Below are 19973 nucleotides of genomic sequence, written 5' to 3'. Positions count from 1 at the left end.
TAATGGCTTTCGTTGTATGTTTGGGGTCGTTGTCATGCTGCAGAATAATTTTGGGGCCAATCAGATGCCTCCCTGATGTCATTGCATGATGGATAAGTATCTGCCTGTACTTCTCAGCATTGAGGAGACCATTCATTCTGACCAAATCCCAACTCCATGTGCAGATTGGATTGAGATCTGGGGGATTTGGAGGCCAACACCTTGAACTCGTGATTCATCAGACCAGGCCACCTTCTTCCATTGCTCCATGGTCCAGTTCTGATGCTCACGTGCCCATTGTAGGCGCTTTCAGCAGTGGACAGGGGTCAGCATGGGCACCCTGACTGGTCTGCGGCTACGCAGCCCCATATGCAACAAACTGCGATGCACTGTGTGTTCTGACACCTTTCTATTGGAACCAGCATGAACTTTTTCAGCAATTTGAGCTACAGTAGCTCGTCTGTTGGATCGGACCACACCTGCCAGCCTTCGCTTCCCACGTGCATCAATGAGCCTTGGCCGCCCATGACCCTGTCGCCGGTTCACCGCTTTTCCTACATTGGACCACTTTTGATAGGTACTGACCACTGCAGACCAGGAACACCCCACAAGAGCTGCAGTTTTGGAGATGCTCTGACCCAGTCATCTATCCATCACAATTTGGCCCTTGTCAAAGTCGCTCAGATCCTTACGCTTGCCCATTTTTCCTGCTTCTAACACATCAACTTTGAGGACAAAATGTTCACTTGCTGCCTAATATATCCCACCCAGGTGCCATGATAACGAGATTATCAGTGTTATTCACTTCACCTGTCAGTGGTCATAATGTTATGGCTGATCGGTGTATATATACACATTTCCTCTATGTACTTGTGTTGACAGGATAAGCTCCGCACTGCTTATGTTCCTGTGATGCATTATTATGAGACTAATCGAAGGACGAGCCTGGCTGATGGTTATTGATTATGGGAAATTAACAGAAAATAAATACATCAGACAGCTGAAGGTGGGAGATCGCTAGAACATAGGCATCAACTTGGCAGTATCAAAATGTTTGTAATAATAGTTTCAATTTTTATCTTCTAGAATGTCATGCCATTTAATTATTTAATTCCATTAATTTGTCTGGCATGCATTTAAAAGAATCCTAAAGGTCTACTAAAAGGAATATCACTGTCATTCATCTCCAGGTTTATTTCACTTGAAATAACAAACAGCGAGCTGCGAAAGGGTTACTTTTCAGGTTGTATAATTCTTGCTTGACCCAACAAATCTGGTTATAATTAAAGTTTTCCACTGCTATTTTCAAACCATTGATTTTTGAGTTGCTATGTGGTGCAAACTCAAATGCAACATTCTAAAAACAATGTTGATACACTCGTTAACAGACGGATTAATTAAAAGTGAGATTATGACCCCAAAAAAATTGTACTCCAGCCCATTTAGAAATAGTGTACTAGGATCTGCAGAAGGCAGAGATCTAACCACATTCCTCATAAAAAAAATACATTGATGGAAAAAAGGTTGCCAAAAGAGACAGCTGAGGCTACAAATACATACTGAATGTTGGATAATTTTTTTTTTTTAGGTTCTCTCTATAAATCAGTAAATATGATGGACATTCATTATAAAGGCAGCTACAGTATGCATTGACCGGTTAAAATCAGCTATCGATACCCGTTATCAGACACAGATATACTAGCAATCCCTGCAATAACCTATCTTTAGAAAACACATCTTACCAGAAGTGTGGAGTATCAGTCAGGGCTATGGACTCCTGAGCAGAGGGGTGTAGGTTCAGTCCCAGGTGGGGACACTGCTGTTCTACCCTTGTGCTAGGGTCGATTGCTAGATAGCTCCATTAAAAAAATCCTAATTCTATCAATTGGTAAATGTTTTTCTATATGTATGTATGTATTTATTTATTTTACATACAATTGTAAGTTTTCCTGGTTTCTGCTAATTGATTTGTATCAGTTGAGATCTGTAGCAAAAGGCTTCCATCTTTATTGAGTTAAACTAATAATTTAAAATGCATCTGAAACCTGTCCACAAAACTTCAGAGTTCAGTTCAGGTTTGGAAAAACATTGGTACAGGACATGCAAATATTTAAAATGTTCCAACAACAATTCCAGATTGAACTATTGTTTAAAATTTGCAGTTCTCCGTACACCCTTTTCAATACATCCCAACCTTTTCAGTTTTGTAGAATATATATTTTTTTGGAAGTCAAACTGTATGGATTGCAAAAGAATACTGCAAATTGGTCTTCACTGTACTCCACAGTATTGGTATGCAGAATAGCATCTTTCAACATCTCTAAGAGCAGTGTCCATGTTCAGGTTAGTTTATGAGCACAATGCAGTTTCTAAAGAAAATGTGTGCATGAATATTTTTACATTAGTTCCCATCCAAAAACTATATATTCAGTTAGGTGGCTTTAATTAGATCAGATGTGACGTACCCTCACTTTGATCTCTGATATTATCTATGTAGTACATAATGGAGCTCTGACGTTTTAGTTTAACTTCAGCAATGCCTATAGTTTCATTCTCAGACAAATAAAAAAAAAAAAAAGATTTTGGGAAAACAATGTATTTTAATACAAAACAAAGATCAAAATAGCTAAATATAAATCATAGGAGTGTAACAACTACTTTGGATATCTGTGGCAAATTCGGTTCTAGCACTTTTGAAAAAGCTCTTTAGAAACTGCAGTCACTGGTCTCAGGTAGTACATCAGCAGAGCATTTCTAGCCTCCTTTCAGACATTCTTTGAGATATGCAGCAGTTTTGAGACACCGCACTCCCCCTCTTTTATTATCACCAACCACACAGTGAAGCAGGTCCTGGACGTGCTGGGGTTGCAAAACTGGCTGCAGCGTAAGGCGATAAATACAGATCTCTTACCTGAGCAGAACTGGACTACACTTAAAAGGTCTAAGAACAGAACCAAGGCAAGCAAACACAAACCAATCCAGTAGCAAGACTGCCATCGGTGACGTTGCCATTTCTCATACATGAACGATCATGCAGGAAGCGTTGGGTGGAGGAAAAACAAAAACAAGCATACTTATGACAATGTATGTGTGTTGCACGTGCCGATTTAGATCTGGATCCCAGAAAATTAGTCCTCTTCATGGATGCAGGACAAAGCTTTCCAGGTATAAAAAGATAACATTTATAGGTTGTTTCATATTACAAATTAAAAGCAGTGCCAATATTTCATTTTTCCCCAATTAACTTTATTTCACAAGATCTGGACCTCTAACCCACAACAAAATGACCTGTTTTTATCATTATAATAATAAGCGATGGGGGGAAGACACAAACTGCTTTTGATTTTAACAATCCAATAACATTGGTGCTAAAACTCATTTGTATTTTTCTCCTTCAACTAACTCATGGGATTTGAGTTCCTGATCAGTAGGCTTGGTTCCTCAACCCCAAAAGATTCAAATTCATACACAATAAAACAGATTTTGCCACAACAAAAGACTGCAGTGGAGGTTCTCTCCGTGCAGAGCAAACAAATACACAACTGAATTTTGGCAAGAGAGGTCCCCTCAAAATAAATAAAATAAACAGAAGAAAATACTTTTCAACAACATTTCTTACACTTGTAAGAATTGATTAATCATCCTACCAGTCCCAAGACATATTGGTTGCTTTTTCAGCATCAGCCAGGCTCGTCCTTCGATTCGTCTCAGCACAGACATGGACACTGAGCAATCCCAGGGTTGTGGAGAACTCTGACCGTTTCTGTTGCATCTACACAAACGTCACCAGTTGAAGCGGCACCAATGTTGTCCATTGGAAGCTAGTGCACATACGAAATTCATCTTCCTTCACAGCCTGTCTTTGTTAATATTTGATTCAGACATTCACCATTTATTCCAGGAATGGCAAACCAAAAAAAAAATGTAATTTACTCCTTTCAGGGTTATCATTTTATTACAAAAAAAAAAAAAAAACCAAAGGCATCTGAATTTCAACAATATTGATTGTTGTCAATTCAAATATATGAATGATCATGATGCCACATAGAAAAGTGTTCCATGACTGATGTAAAAGATATCGGTGGAAAAAACTACTGTTTGTAGTTGTCTCCATTATGGTATATATTTTCCATTATACAGTACAAATATTCTCGATTCCTTTCACATTGAGAATAATAAAACTTCCCCTCAGACACATGTTACCTGGCACATGTTACCTGGTAGTGAATTTCTTTTCCTAGCGCAGACCCTTATACAGTTCTGCTTCTGGAGTGCTTGTAAATGTTGTAGTGCTCTTCACTAAACAATGTCTGATACCTGAAACTCAATAAATAGACCAATAAAGTAGTAAGGCAGTGTTAAACATGCATTCATCACAAAGAACAGAATATCACACAGACATATGATAACAATATACACATTCATTAAGAGCAAGTGTTTTTTTTTTGTTTTGTTTTTTGTTTGTCTTTTGTTTTTGTTTCAAGGCTTTCCAGGTGAGCACAACCAGAACTAGCTCTGGGTGTAAAGGAATCTTGGGGTCTCGCAGTGCTTTTCATTTTCACTGTCTACAGCTCTTGGACCAAGAGATGCATCTGCTTCTCGAAAATAAAGCTGTGAAGAGCAGTATTCTTGGGACTAGGCAGATTGGTTGCATCACTGCATAATTTCAAGTAAACGTTTGTAGGTCTCTCGTTTTTAAATTTTCTCTCTCATCGCAGCCAGCTGCTATAGATCTCAAGATGTCCCAGAGGTCTCCAGATAACTCTGAAGCTTGCGCACTGTGGTTTTGTCCAAAGAGCAAAGGTCAAAGTCAAATGTAGTGTTTGTAATGTGAAAGTGTCCAGTTTCTTCGATAAGGTTGACAATCTGCAACAGGAAAGGAAAAGTACATATTTTATAATATATAGATATACTCTCAAATGGGTAACTGCTGAAAACAAAACAAAACAAAACTAGTTCACCTACATTCATGTGTGCCTGCATGTACATAAAATTATGCAGTGCCAATAGCTCAACCAAACCTAAAATACAGAGGTTCATAAATGTGTTCCAGGTAATATGAAACATGATTGCTTTGGGGAATCCTACCAGAGATTTTTTGAAAGCAAAGCTAATAAAAACTACTATATCTACTATGGCTCTTCTCCATTGAAGGAATATTTTGTATTCTGAAAAGGAATGCACCACAGAGTCCAAAGTAAGAAGCCTTTACATTTCATTGTAAAATATCTCAACTACATTGTACAGTGAAATGCACATATGTAGAGATGCATATTAAACTTAGTCCCTTTCAAGATGGAAGCAGACATTACCATATCATTACAGAAGAAAAAATACATGATGTAGCACCACTGTACAAAACAATTCAGACACTGAACCACTGACACTGGGGTGGTGTCAATTTGTTAAAAATTGGTTTTGTGTAACTAATTGTGAGGCACATCCTATACCTTTCATAAAAAGGCTAAAACCTATTTTTGTATCAAGCATGCAAAACACTGCACATTGATACAAAGAGATAGGGCTCTAAAATGAAATGAAAGATGACCATTATGCTAGAAATGGCATTACAATATAAAACTCATTATAAAATTTGGAAGAGGTATTTTTTCTAAATTATGTATTTTAAAAGTATGTCTCAAGATTTGCTGTTGAAAGTGAATGGCTGCTAATAGTTATTCTTTTGTTCATATTCATACAAAACATATCAATGATTACCAGGACTCCACAATGTCTGTGTTGATGAAGCTGCTTCACAGTGATGGTACGCAACCTGACCTGTTTTTTTAACACTACAAAACAAGAGCCCATGTGGAAAGCATTTTTATAAATCCTGAAATTTGGCCAAGAAACTTTGAAAACCCCTGTGGGTATCATGACATCCCAGATATAATTCAGATGGTTTGATAACACATGTTAATATTCCATGCTACCCAGAGTTTGCATCTAAATATATTTATCACATGGACATGCTTAATATATCAACCAGAAATTAACATGCCTGTATTTTTTTTATGCCACTAATTTGTGTTTTATTTACATAGGAGGTAATTACCACCCAGCTTTCCTTCACATTTAATAAAACATTAAAAATAAAACCTTTTCATGGCAAACAATTTACAAAAAGACTTCTCAATGACATAAGCAAAATTTTCCAATTTGTGGTATTTTAATAAGAAAAAGAAAAATCTAACATCAATGGTTTTCATCCTTCATCGCCCAGAGAATGAAATGCACAAGGAATACTAGCATACTTCGCGTGTGCTTTTTGTTGGTTCTTTAAGTTCTTATTACGTACACATTGTCTATGGTGACATCCAGCTAGTTTTGACACTGGAAATATAATACTAATGCTCCTGTCAAACACAGAAGAGTCAAGTTTCTCCCCCCCCCCCTCAATTTCGGGTCTCAATTCATTGCACATGCGATTCATTCCCAAAATTCTTTAGCTTTTACTAAAAGGGAAAATCTAGGACATAAAATAAGAATCTTCATCTTCAATTGAGTACTTAAAGTTGTTTGTGGAGTGGTTTCTTGAATCCTTTATCTAGCCCTAAGATTGCATATATTCCTCCTTAATTCAATATTTGTGCTTAACTCTATTTGAGTTTAAACGGTTCCAAAGCATTTGTAAAGTGTGCTTGAAAATGACAGGGCACACAGACACACAATAAGGTGAAGCAAGCTGTGTATCTGGAGTTAGTAAAAAAAAAAAAAAAAAAAAAGAAAATGTCCAGTGGATTAGCCTCATTTCTAGTGATGCATTTATTTAAGCTATTGAAGTACTGCAGGAACAGGCAGGTCTTGGCTAACTCTCAATAACTAAGTTGCCTGGAGGAAGACTGATTCTTCAGTCATCATACTTCCAAAAAGGTCTCCTCCTTTAATCACGGCACTTTTTTGCCCTCCCTCCAATGAGAAGTTTAACAGTTTGTTTTTAATTTTATACCTTCCATTTGTACAAGACTAAGCAGATGTAAAAAAAACATGCTATGAACGTCCAAGAGGGGAAGATGTACACTGGATACCAAACATATAGGTCATTGAAGAAGATTCACCTATATATACACCAGTAAGCAAAAGACCCATGTTGGATGGTAGCTTTACTTTTAGTTTTGTGCTTTTCAAGAGGTTTTGCAGATTTTTTCCAGTTTAAATGTAAGTAATATTGTAACAATGGCTAGTAGCATGGAGAAAATGAGGTAACCTTATTCACAGACTTGAACTGACTTTGCACGTTGCCAACACCATGGCACTGTGGTCAGTGGTTTGTTTCTCCAGACTACATTGGCAGTTTAAAAAACAGACTTGCATTGGAAACAAAGAAACATATATCACAATGCAATGCTTACAAATAATGCTGTATCATTTGTGATCCCTGAAAACGTTTATGTGGTTGAAATGTGGTTCTTACCTGTTGCAGTATATGCCTTTCCCTCAGGGTCATCAGTCTTCTGTGTAGTTCAACCAACTCATCAAGATAGGCCTATGAAACCACACCAGTGACATAAGACTACCAGTTAGATTCAGAATTATAAGGATAAAGAATGACTGGTTAGTATGCTTTTTGACCAATTAAAGGTTGACTTGTGTAAAAAAAAAAAAAACTAGGAGGTGAAGCACATCCACTAAAGCAAGAGAGGACTCCTGCCTGTCCCATGAATATACATTGAAAAAGCATAAAACCTGTGGATTGTATCAATTTGTAGACCAATTATAGGTATTCATTCCATTAAATCTCTAGAAAAGGCTTGCATAAAAACTCATGTATTCACAGCCTTCACTTGACAATCTTAAATTTAGTTTAACTAGGATTGATTGAATCATACTTATTAAATATATATTTAGAGTTTGTTACAAATAGATTCAGCTTGGAGAAAACTGTATGGGAATGTAAGACCAGGCAGCTCACAGCACTGAATTACAATATATCTCTAAACACAATCTGTTCCAGAACTTAGGGACACTCTTACAATCCACTGTTACTTTATAATATACATTTTAAACAATACTTTTATAGCTGATGAAAAATCTGCTTACCTTGTCACAGTCCCCGTTTTTAATATTTTTTTCTGTCTTTGTTTGCTTAATTGGGCTTTTCACTTCTAGAATCTATAAGAGAGAACTCAATGGAGTAATCAACTTTAACAACAATGTATGCAAACTGACATGCTCTCATAACAATAATTACTTCATAGAAAACTATTTTTACATATAAAGTGTGCGTCTCTGAGCAATTTCTAAACTTATCAAATACCCCAAACTGTCATTATCTTGAAGCTGTGCCTAACATATAATTACTTGTGATGTGCAGCTGTATTCAATTGCATATGGAGAGATGTCAGAATAATCGGAAACAAAAACCAACTGGAACATTTGTTACACATAAGAATGTTTTGTTTTTCCCCCCGTCTCTGCTTATGCTGTAGTAATTGATTATATTGCCCGTCATCTTTAATGCTGAAGCATTGTCGAAGGAGCTAAACCCACAACACACACAAGCCCCCACCTGTGAAGGGGGCGGTAGAGAGAGCAGATCAAGAAAGTGGAGCCATTTGCTCGCTGCCTCACCTGGTTATTGCTAGTCTTCAGTAAAGGGGGGGGATCACTGCAGGGGGGTGGTGAAGAGGCAGAACTATTGTCACTGTCGCTGCCATCACTCAAACTTACCCTGCAAAACACACACGGATAGGGAAGTCAGGCCTAATGTAACCTAATCTAGCATTTATTTAATATTGATTAATTTATGTTTATAAATAAAGTGTTCCTCTAGAGCAGTCTTTCAGAATCCTATTTTTAACATGGATCACTTTAATATGCTGCATTTCCAGGTCTCATTTCTGTCTTTATTAAAGATTTAGGTCTGCAGTGCTATGTTATTCATACCAGACTACTAGTTTCTTGTAAAAACTGATCCAGGTGAACACCATATCATGCATGTTTTGATCAAGTACAGTACTAATTTGTTTAATAGTTAAACAGAAATCTTTTAAAATGGCAAAAGCTCACACCCTTCTAGACAACACAGCTTGAAATAAGATGATATTCTCCACTTTCATTTACATTCTGAATTATTCACAATATGTTATTGCGGTTAAATCCGTAAAATGCCTTGTGGCAACTTTGCAAAGGGCGACCAAATAAAAATCTATTGAAGATTGATTGAATTGTCTACACTCAGCAATGAATTACTGAACACTTAGTAAAGACCATAAATGTTAGTAATTTCATGCACACATAGCATTTTTTAAACCATAAAATATTCTGTTTAGTTTGATTGTATAAATATTTAAGAAGCTGAAAAACGGATCTGGAATTTGAGGGGGAAAATGGTCTGTGTAATCATCTGGCAATTATACAAATGCTCCGGAAACCTGGATTTGACCTCAAACTATTATAAAATAAGAACCACTACACAACTTTTATGCATCTAGGTCAACAGATGCATATGCATACATGCTTTTATTATTGATATATACAGTGCCTATATGAAGTCAACACCACCTTGTTTTTTCACATTTTGTTGCGTCAGTGCCTCAGTTTCATGCATTTAAAGAATGATTCTCCCCTCACTTATCTACACACCATACTTCATTCTGTTAAGCGGAAAAACATTTTTATTGTTAAAAAAAAAAAAAAAAAAAAAATACAAAACTGAAATATCATCATTGGATAAGTTTCCACCCCCACAGAGTTAATACTTGGTGGAAGCACATTTGGCAGAAATTAAAGCTCGGGGTCTGCAGGGACGGGTATCTACCCACGTTGCACACCTAGATTTGGCAATATTTGACCATGGTTCTGTACACACCTATTCAAGCTCTGTGAAGTTCCTTGGGGATCGTTGATGGACAGAAATCTTCAAGTCATGCCACAAATGTATGATTGGATTTAGGTCGGGGCTCTGACTGGGCCACTCAAGGACATTTACCTTTTAGTTCCTTAGTCAATCCAGTGTCATTTTGGCTGTGTGCTTCAGGCCATTGTCTTGCTGAAAGATGAAGTTCCATCCCTGTTTCAGCTTTCTTGCAGAGGACAGCAGGTTTTCCTCATGGACCTTTCTGTACTTTTCTCCATTCATTTTCACTTCTACCCTGACAAGTGCCCTAGTCCCTGCTGGTGAGAAACATCCAAATAAAATGAAACTGCTACCACTGTGCTTCACAGTAGGGATGGTGTTCTGTGGATGATGTGTTGTGTTGGTTTGTGCCAAACATAATGCTTTCATTTAGGCCAAAAAGTTCAATTTCAGTTTCATCAGACCACAAAACGTTTTGCCACATGGCTACAGAATTTCCTGAGTGTTTGGGTGGGCTTTCTCAAGTAATGCCTTCCTTCTTGACACCCTACCATACAGGCCAGATTTGTGGAGCACTTTTTGTCACAAGCACACTCTGAACAGTCTTGGCCATAAAAACCTGTAGCTCTTGCGAGTTGCCATCCTTCTTGCTCAGTCATCTGATCTTGGCAGCGTATTGGTGGTGCCATACCCCTTCCACTTCTTAATAATGGTCTTCACCGTACTCCAAGGGATATTCAAGGCCTTCAATATTTTGTATTCCCATCTCCTGATCTTTGCCTTTCATCAACTTTGCCACAGAGATACTTTGAAAGCTCCTTTGTGCTCATGGTTGAGACTTTGCATAGAAATGCACTACCCAGCAGAGGGAACCTAAAGGAACTGCTGAATTTATTTTGAGTTGTTCAACTGGATCATGTTGAAATCACCACAGTTTAACACAGGTGGAGGCCCCTTAACTTAAAGTGTGATTTTGAAGGTGATTGTTTACACCTAAGCTAACTTAGGACTGCTATTACAACAGGGGTGGACATTTCTCTAATCAAGCTATTTAAGTTTTTAATTACATTTCTACAGAGTTCTAGAATATGTTTTTTACTAGTTGTGGAGTAGGATAGATAAATGGGGTTTAAACTATTTTAATGCATTTTAATTTAAGGCTATAAGGCTACAAAAGGTGAAAAATTTGAAAGGGGATGTAGACTTTCTATATGCACTGTATACGTTTGGCACAATTATAATGAACTGGATGGACGATTTGTAAAAATTTTTAGTGAGTTACACACATTGAGTTCACATTACAAGGGAAAATACTGCACTACAATGATTTGATGGAAAATATCACAAGTTCCCTAGATAAATTATGTGATCCCTTACATTTCTGTACTAACAGCAAAACAACAAAAACAGTAACAGTATAACAAAAACTACAGTACTATAAGCATAATTCTTATTAGGAAATTAACCTAGACAATCTACATTGTAACTACAGCAGGACATCGAACAGGGCTTCTCATTTCTGAGATTCTACATGTGTTTTTTGGATAATCTACATTAGCGTTTGAGTACTTCAGCTATCTTAAACTTTTTCTTTAAATATCTAATTTAGTAAGATCCATTACAAAATAAAACAAATTTTCTGTGCTCAGTCCTTGGTTTAAAAACATGTCAGGCTTTGGATGTTATTTTATGATATGATAGATATCAGCTAGTCCTCAGCTAGTTTAATAATTTAAAATGGTTGCTCCCCTTTCAAACAATCATTAACAGGCCATAAATTAATTGGGTTTCAGATAGAAATCGGTTTAAATTCTCCCAAATAAACAGTGCTTCGTCCTGGACCCAATTACTTAAATGCCAGACATTGGATTCCTGTAATATTAGACAAATATGATGAGTTTTGAGACCAGGTATTTGGTACAGGTTTTCTAATCCCTCCCAACATCCAACAAAAGCTGAACAAAAAAACACTGTCAAATTAGTGGCCGAAAAAAAAGCTCTGCCTAGTGTAACCTGTCCAATTAATCCGCCCCCCTGCTACTACAGCACCGCTCCATGCTCCAGCTCAAATCTTTAATTGTATAAGAATTATTTGAAAGAATACGATGTGAAATTCAGATTATTCCCCACCTACACCAAATCCATTAAATGCATGATCACCATGAAGAGTGAAAAGACTTTAATTTGACTGAATGGCTCTTTCAAACGTAAAATGGTCAAACATAAAATAAAGTCATATTTTGTAATAAACTTTAGTTTTAGTTATAAAGACATTACACATACATTACAAATAAACAAGTCTTTCATTCAGTCCAATAGAGCAGAGCTCAGACCTAAAAGGCAAGGCCGAGACCTCGGACCTCTGCTTGTGCAAACAACCTGACCTGCGGTGTCTGTGCGTCAGGTGTGCGTGTACTGGCCGCTCCATATCGGAGTCATTGTCGTTATCCTCCTCCTCTTCCGAATCATCTTCATTGTCGTCAGAGTGCAGGTCTTGCATTATTGACCTCAAAGGGCCTAAGACTGGCAGGAAAGAGAAAAGGCTTTACTACTTCAGAACACCCGACAACTGAACCAAGCAAGACTTACAAGCTGGTCTACCCAAGAAAGAGCACTCTCATTTTAAGGATTTCAGATGAAGCTCTAATGAGTCTATTTCTAAGAAAAGACTTTAGTTTGATTTTGGTTATATTGTAATAGTGGAAAATACTGAATTCAGTAGCATGAAACCCTATTTACAGTGAAATACAAGTGCAACAGTCTAACAAGCATGGCATGCCAGGACAGACTGCATTCTGTATGCATGATTTCTGTTCCGAGTCAAAATCAAGCAAAACCCAAAGTCAAAATGCATTTCAGGGAAATTCTGTATTGAAATGATCCAGCGCAATGGATAGAAAAATATCAAATCAAACAGTCCAAAACAATGTGGTTCTGTTCCTCAGCTTAAAACATAATAGAATTTTCAATGCTTATTTTATCTAATTAATCAAGATGGGTAACTATGATTTATACAAGGACAAGTATAAATCAGACCTAGATGCTACAGAGAGCAGACTCTGATAACATGATTGTCTACCTGTGTGAGATGTGGCAGGAACAGCAACAACCTTCCTGCACATGAAGTCAGGCACTGTGGTTATAAAATAAAAAAATAAAAAACACAAAAAAACACTTCATTTATTTACTTACTTACTATAAAACTGCTGTGTTATGTTGACTAACACTAATGGTGCTCCATGCCTTTATCACTGCAATGTTGCACAAGCAGTTTGCTGCTGCTGACAACACAGAACTGCTTTTTATGAAATTCACTTACCAAGCACTGTAGCAAACAGAAAAAAGTTTTACTTATCAAGTCAACACGTACACATTCAAATAGAACTACTTATTTTAAATGTGATCAACTTATTGCTGTCTCGGGTATTAAAGTATGTTGACTAAATGGGTGTTCTTAAAAGATCCAATTCTATATTTTTTTTTTCAAAGTTCCAGCATAACTTTTAAATTAACATATTTGTGCATTGAAGGAATTAATCCGTTTGAAATACAACTATCAGTTGCACTGGATCATTTCCAAAAATGTACAATATGGATGCGTATAGTTTCCTAGTGAATTAGCCTGTATTCAAATGAGGCCATTATGAAACCCTAAGTGTTAATTATACGGGGAGCTTTAATCTTTGTAATGATTATTATAATGAAAATATCTGGGTCTGAATGGAATGGAAATGGAAGCATTGTATTTGTAAATGCATGTATAACAGTGTGTTATGTCTTTGAACACAAACTGAGCAACTTTGACCAGGTTTTTGTGAAAGTCGCTTCCTGGTACCATGTTATACTGAATCTGTAACAGGAAGGGGATGCGATATCAGACACCATGACTGCAAATATCCTCATCTAAGGCAAGTGCATATTTTTAGGAAATTAGCATGTAAAATGTTCTTATCAGTAGAGTGATGCTAAACAATTTACACGATTATCTATTGTAGATGATTTTCAGTACACATCTCTGTGTGTCCAATTCAGGAAGAATATAAAATGGTCAAAGGGAAGGCCTAATTACGGTCATCCAATCAAACTTCTATCAAGGAAAAGCAAATACAAATTCAAGAGTTGTTACATATGTAGGAAGACTAAAAAGGAAAAACACTGAAGGATAATTGACATTAGGGGGTAAGTAAAACTACCTTGTCTTTTCTGAGTTGGGACAAACTCAGAGCTCGAGCTTGAGCTGGAACTGGAGCTTGCTGGGCTGGGCTGCTCGGACTGTGACAAAAGGAAAGGGGGGGAAGAAAGAAACGGTTAGTGAAAGTCCATTGCTGCTTTTACCCCAGTGTCAGGGAGCACAGCTATCCAGACTTCAACTTCAAAAGGTCCCACATTCATTAAAGTCTTCCATGTGGCAATTCCCAGGGAACAAGGCGATTGTGAATGGGGTTCCCAGCTGAGAAGTTCCACCACACTGAGCAGTTTGCATGGAGTGGATGGCACACTTCTGAAAAGGCTAATTGGAGGAGCAGGACCATCAACAGCACGGAAGTGAGGCAAATCACTCAGAGAGAAGTGCAACACAACATCAGCTTCAAAAGCACAATAAGCCCACCATAATCCTTATCCTTCAAATCGAAATTGGCAGTATTAATCTCTTACCAGTCATTTTACAATTTAAAGATAGATAAGAAAACAATACTGATTGTTTTATGAATAAAGGTGGAAAAATAGAGTAATGTTCATGTAACAAAAACTTGTAAGAGCAAAACCTCCCTGAAAATCCCCCACTTTAAACGGGTATTAGGAGAATAGTATTTCTGTATAACACTAACACGGTCTTAAAAAGTTCTGAGGGAACGATCCAGCAAATGTTCTGTTATTAACTATGAAGCCTTATAAATAAGTAACTCGAATCTCGTTCATATTTAAACCTTGGTATTGGACTCTATTTAGGGAACGATCCATTGCGAAGAATTATGAATACATTATGGTAACTAGACAGCCTCAACTCTCCACTGGGAGCTCAGATCCTCACAGGACTTAAATCATGCTGCTGCTGACGAAGTGACAAACAATGACTGTACTCTATTTAGCCAAGTGTCCCTGGAAAGGTACAACTTTCCTTGGATCATAAACTGTACCATTATCTGAAACCCTTCTTCCATGTAGATAGCTTTGATGGTCTTAACAGTTGCTTCCCTCTATAAATCAAATCTCCTTCACCCCTCCTAATGAACAGTGATTTAGAGCTCTTTACTGCCCGAGTGTACAATTCACACAATGTGGTCTTCTGCTTTATCCAGGTTCCTTTTCTTTTCATGGTGAGATGCACAAAACCCTCACAACATCTGTTCCCTTCAAATTAGTGGCAATTTCAGTGCCTAGGGCTAGACATTTGTATTAAAAAAATAAATCAATAAAAATCTTTAAATGTTTACTTTAACTACAAAATTGAGATTAGATTGAGACCTTTAGTGTCCTATGAAAGCCCCCTGTGCCATTTCAAATCTCTCAACATTAGCAGTTTAATCTTGAGATTTACTATGTAGCCCGAACTCAGATGACAGTTTGTCACCATTTTATATCTATTAAAAACAATTGGCGTGGTACTGTCCGAGTGCACAAAGTAAAACATCCCGGAATATGTGCCGGATGCGACTTATTCTCAGCTAAAAGGAAGTGAGAATTAAAAAACAACAAATAAAACTGGTGAATCCACAAGACAAAAAACTAGAATGGTTTCATACTTGTACAACACCAAAAATATATAAAAAGTAATGGTAGATGCTCGTACAGTACTAAAGGGAATTCCAAAATCAGGTTTGATAATTAAGATTAATGATTTTAACTTGAAAAGTAAGAATCCAACAGAATAAGATTTAAACAGTATAAGGCTGCACTATAAACTGCAAAAGACTACAAACTTTTTTCACATGCCCACTAAGTTAAACTGCACCACTAGAGGCCCGTGTTTTGTGTGATGTGTGCGATATCAATTATACAGGGCCCTGCAAACATGTCCTACAAAATGAAATACCTTAAAACATATCACACTGCTTTTATGACAGTACATTTTTTTTCAATGTATGCAAAGTATTGCAACGTACACTCGTACAACGGGGATTAACGACAAACCTCTGTATAAATAGATCAGTATCAAATCAGATCGAGTTAGACTAAAACCAAACGTGGTTGTTGGATTTAGATTTAGGAATATAACAGTGAGGAGATTAAAGGCAGTTGCTGACACTAAAGAGCCATTTCTGACATTTTTACAGGCTGCTGCCCCTGGGGCTCTACTATCGACAGCAGTGTTCATTCAGACTACTCTTCCCTCTTTTGCACTGGGTATAAATGGAGATTTCAGGGCCCTGGAACTTAGGGACACAATCCACCTCCACTCAAAAATACTTTCTACAAGACTTGTGCATCTCCTTCCTGTTAGCCTTGTTTTCTGGCCTCAGGAGGCGAGCTACTAAGAGCGTGAATCCCACCGCCCCCTTTCTCTCGGTGCTCTGGGTCTGGAAAGATTTACAAGCGGGCAGGACCATCTCCCCACATTGCCTCCTGCGGTTTCACAGGAAGGGCCGTCGTCCTGGTGTGGGTCCCATCAATGGCAATCACACAATGCAGGAGAAGCAGCGCTTGCGGATTTGCTAAATTGTCACGTTATGCTCTAGGCCAGATTTACAATGGCAGTCTCTCTAATCCTCAATTTACAAGGTGGTATTTCTTGGGGCTGATAAAATCCTTAAAACCTTTATTTTTTCAATGTTTAACTTTACCATTTAAGTTTTTAATTTATAGTAATAAGCTTTTAAAACAGCGCGTTTTTAAATCTATATTAATTTACAGCAAATTAAAATATAAAAATCGCTAATAATGGAATACTTTCACTCCATCACTAAGCAGGTCCAGCTCATATCTGATTGCATAAATGGGTCATGTTCATTAACATACAATAAATCAAACTAAATTAAATGAATACATTGTTAAAACACCCATTTCTAGATTCTGCTTTATAACTTTAAAATTGAAAACAGATTTTGTTTTTGTTTTTTCTTACAAATTCCAAGTGTGAGCATGCATTTATGTGCCAGAGCTATCTTCACCAAAAGGCAGTTGCACAACTTCTAAATTTACTGTAGGTGACACCTTGTGAACACCATCAAGTTTACGGTGGAATTATGGGAAAAGTTATACTCAAAACTGAGCATGGACAACAGCTCTCCTCTGTGTAGCAAAAATGTAATTGCAAAAGGCTTGTAGAAAAATGCCACAAAATTGATGACTTCTAGCATGCTGTGTCCTTCTGTTACTTTAAAAACAGATTTTACAATGCAGTGTTTGAAGTAATGGGTACAATTCTAAATGGTTTCTTCAATCACAAAGCTGGAGCAAGCAACTATTAAAGTTAATCCTTCCTGGAGAATGTCCAAGAGAGAAACTTCAAGAAACTATTAAGCTAATCCGAATTAATTTGTTTACATTCTTCTCAGATGACCTTTCAGTGTAGTAGTGGCTGTGATACTTAAACAATACCAAATTTCTTATAATTTACAGTTCTCTTAAGAATCTGTAAACTAAATAAAGTGTGCTACTGGAGAATTAAAATGGGACAGGAAAGGCCATTGATAGAAAATCTTCTACAGCTTTGAGGTTACTACAAATTTGACTGGGATATTTATATACAATTTTTTTTGTTTTGTTTTTTGTTATATTAATATTTGTTATTGAAAAATATTTGTACAGAGTTAATACAAGCTGGAAAGCTATATTTCCTGGCTTTGCAATACAAGCGTTGAAGTGACTTTTGTGTGTTCTTTTCAACAGATAAAAACCGAGATTCTCTTGAATTTATTTTGTTTTTCTTCAGTCCTCCCCACCTATATCACTTAATGTCTAAATTAAACATTTAAATGGAAACAGACACTATATTTTGTAATATTACTTGGGGATGCGGTGCAATTAAATACCCACAATGACTCTGAAATGCTCCCCTCCACCCAGTTGAATCCCACCATGAGTAGTGTGGAGTTTTCTGTGGGAATGTGCTGCTCCCTGGTTAGAGGAGATGACACTAAAAGCTTAAAAGAGCACCACAACCAGGGTAGTAAACAGGCAAGAAACAGCCCGCTGGCTCCTGGGGAAATGCAAAGCACTTTGATGTTTTTTTTCCCCTTTTCTTTTTTCTTTCCCCAAGCGATTTACAGCCCGTTTGTCTGGCTGGGTGTCTGGCTGACAGCAAACACATGGTCAGAAGTCCTGTTGTAAATTATACGTCCATCTCTAGAAATTAACAAGCCAAGTAAAGATGCATGTCCATAAAGTTTAGCAGGTTTAAAACTATCTTTTAATCTCTTCCACATTTTTAAAATGCAACACTGCAGTAGTATATTGCCAATAGCAAGGGAATACAGAAAGACACCGTGTTAACTACATTCACGTTTATAAGGTCCATCTATGCCTGTCATCACAGCTTGAGCAATAGTCTGTGTGGTCACTAAACTATAAAATGGCACATTACTGGAAGGAAAAAAGTATTGACAAAAGCCACTTCATACTATAGCAGGGGTGGCCAGTATTGTTCCTGGAAAGCCACAATCCTACAGGTTTTACAGGTCTCTTGAAATAATCACTGGATACCTTGAACACATGCAAATTGTGACTAAGCCAGACAATTGGCTCAATTATGCAGTTAACTATTTGGATAAAACAAAAACCAGAAGGCACTGTGGTTCTCATGGATCAGGGTCTACCCAAAGGCAAATATCTTTAAGCTTTAACCAGGCCCTTAGACAGAAACACAAAGCGGTATGATAGTGTTTCTCCCATCTGATCATTTTCTGCAATTGGGTTCTGCTGATCGTAAGGCAAGAGACACATGGCTAATTGATCACAGTTTTAAAATCGGAATTATAGACAATTCTTATCGTCTGCAACCATAGGAAGTGGAGAATAGAACCAAGCAGTACCCTTATCCAAGTCTGAATATAAAAAGTGAGTCAGAATGTTGAAATTGTGGATGTTTCCCTCCTGTTACTGCTAACGAAATCTTTCATATTACCTTACTAGATGGTACAATAAAGTTGAATTTTACAGCTGTGGTTTATATCAGGCTTTCATTTTTCACTATAAAAATGAAAAATTGAAGGTCAATACATACTTCTCTCAGGAGTTTACACAATTACTTTCCACCTAATTGTTTCAATGAGCCATTGGTCACGGTGGTTAATTATGGCTGCATGCTTGCACTTATTCCCTTCTCAATTAAGCAAAAACCTACAGAACTGGTGTAACTAGTTAAGACTCCAATATTTCCCATAATTGTGAAAAGATATTTTGAAACTTATTACCGGTTCACCTTTTGTGCCCAATGTTAATGGTCCTGTTGAAACAACTACAAGCTGTAGTTAAAAATAAGCACTTTAATAAAAATAGTCTCATAGGAAGAAGAAAACGGAAAACTACAACAGAAAACAGCAAAAAAAAAAATCCTCATAATCTACCAGATCGAGAAAGAAGTGGTTAGTAGCTGTTCCTTTCCTCCCCACTGAGTGATTCAAGAAAATCCATTAATCAGCTTTGAGGCTTTCCTGCTAACAGGAAAATTAAATTGGGCTTCCAAGCATCGATATTGAATAGGGCATCAAATGTAACATTCCTCTCATAAGCTCCCCAAGGGTGGCTGACAAAATATTGTCGCAGACAGACTAAGGAATACAATAGAATGAGTTCATCTTCAGAACTGTGATTTTAAAACAGAACAAAATTGCTTACATAGGAAATAAAGCAAAACTGTCTTTTGAAAATTGTTGTATTTTCCATATATGTGACATAATATACCCCCACCTAGGAAAAGAAAATGTAGCTATTAACATGTTCCATTATTAAATCCTGTCATTTTCCCCAAGAATTGCAAAAGTATAAGTGTAAGAGACTGATTAGGAAGCAAGTTGGCAGGGAATACTACAGGGAAGGAGAGTTTTAACGGGGCAGAAATTCTCTTCAACTGAGCAGCACAAATGCAATTATACACGTATGCATGACTGCATGCATGCGTGTGTAACGGAACATGCTGCTCGTAGAGATAGACAATGTGTGTGTATGTATATTATTATATATACACACACCAAGTGAAGGAAAATGAATAAACACACATTTTAAGGTTACTCAAAAAACAAAACAAAAATGGTTC

The 19973-nt window shown here is 37.1% G+C and overlaps 1 protein-coding gene across 2 annotated transcripts in view; it reads right to left on the bottom strand.

The window, feature by feature from the left end:
- Positions 1-3203: 3203 nt before the first annotated feature.
- Positions 3204-19973, bottom strand: part of mllt3 (MLLT3 super elongation complex subunit) — a 71472-nt gene continuing 54702 nt past the window's right edge. The window contains exons 8-14 of one of the 2 annotated variants that reach the window (XM_066720255.1): positions 13972-14050; positions 12858-12911; positions 12163-12301; positions 8551-8650; positions 8020-8091; positions 7394-7465; positions 3204-4845 (exon numbers count right to left, since the gene is read on the bottom strand). In XM_066720255.1, coding sequence (XP_066576352.1) covers positions 4714-4845; positions 7394-7465; positions 8020-8091; positions 8551-8650; positions 12163-12301; positions 12858-12911; positions 13972-14050 — 648 coding nt within the window. In that variant the 3' untranslated portion in view covers positions 3204-4713. The remainder of the gene's footprint in view (positions 4846-7393; positions 7466-8019; positions 8092-8550; positions 8651-12162; positions 12302-12857; positions 12912-13971; positions 14051-19973) is intronic. The other variant, XM_066720256.1, reaches the window with a different exon arrangement.

The sequence above is a fragment of the Amia ocellicauda genome, chromosome 13, assembly GCF_036373705.1.
Source record: "Amia ocellicauda isolate fAmiCal2 chromosome 13, fAmiCal2.hap1, whole genome shotgun sequence".
NCBI classification, from domain to species: Eukaryota; Metazoa; Chordata; class Actinopteri; order Amiiformes; family Amiidae; genus Amia; species Amia ocellicauda.
This window is presented reverse-complemented; position numbering and strand designations above follow the sequence as displayed.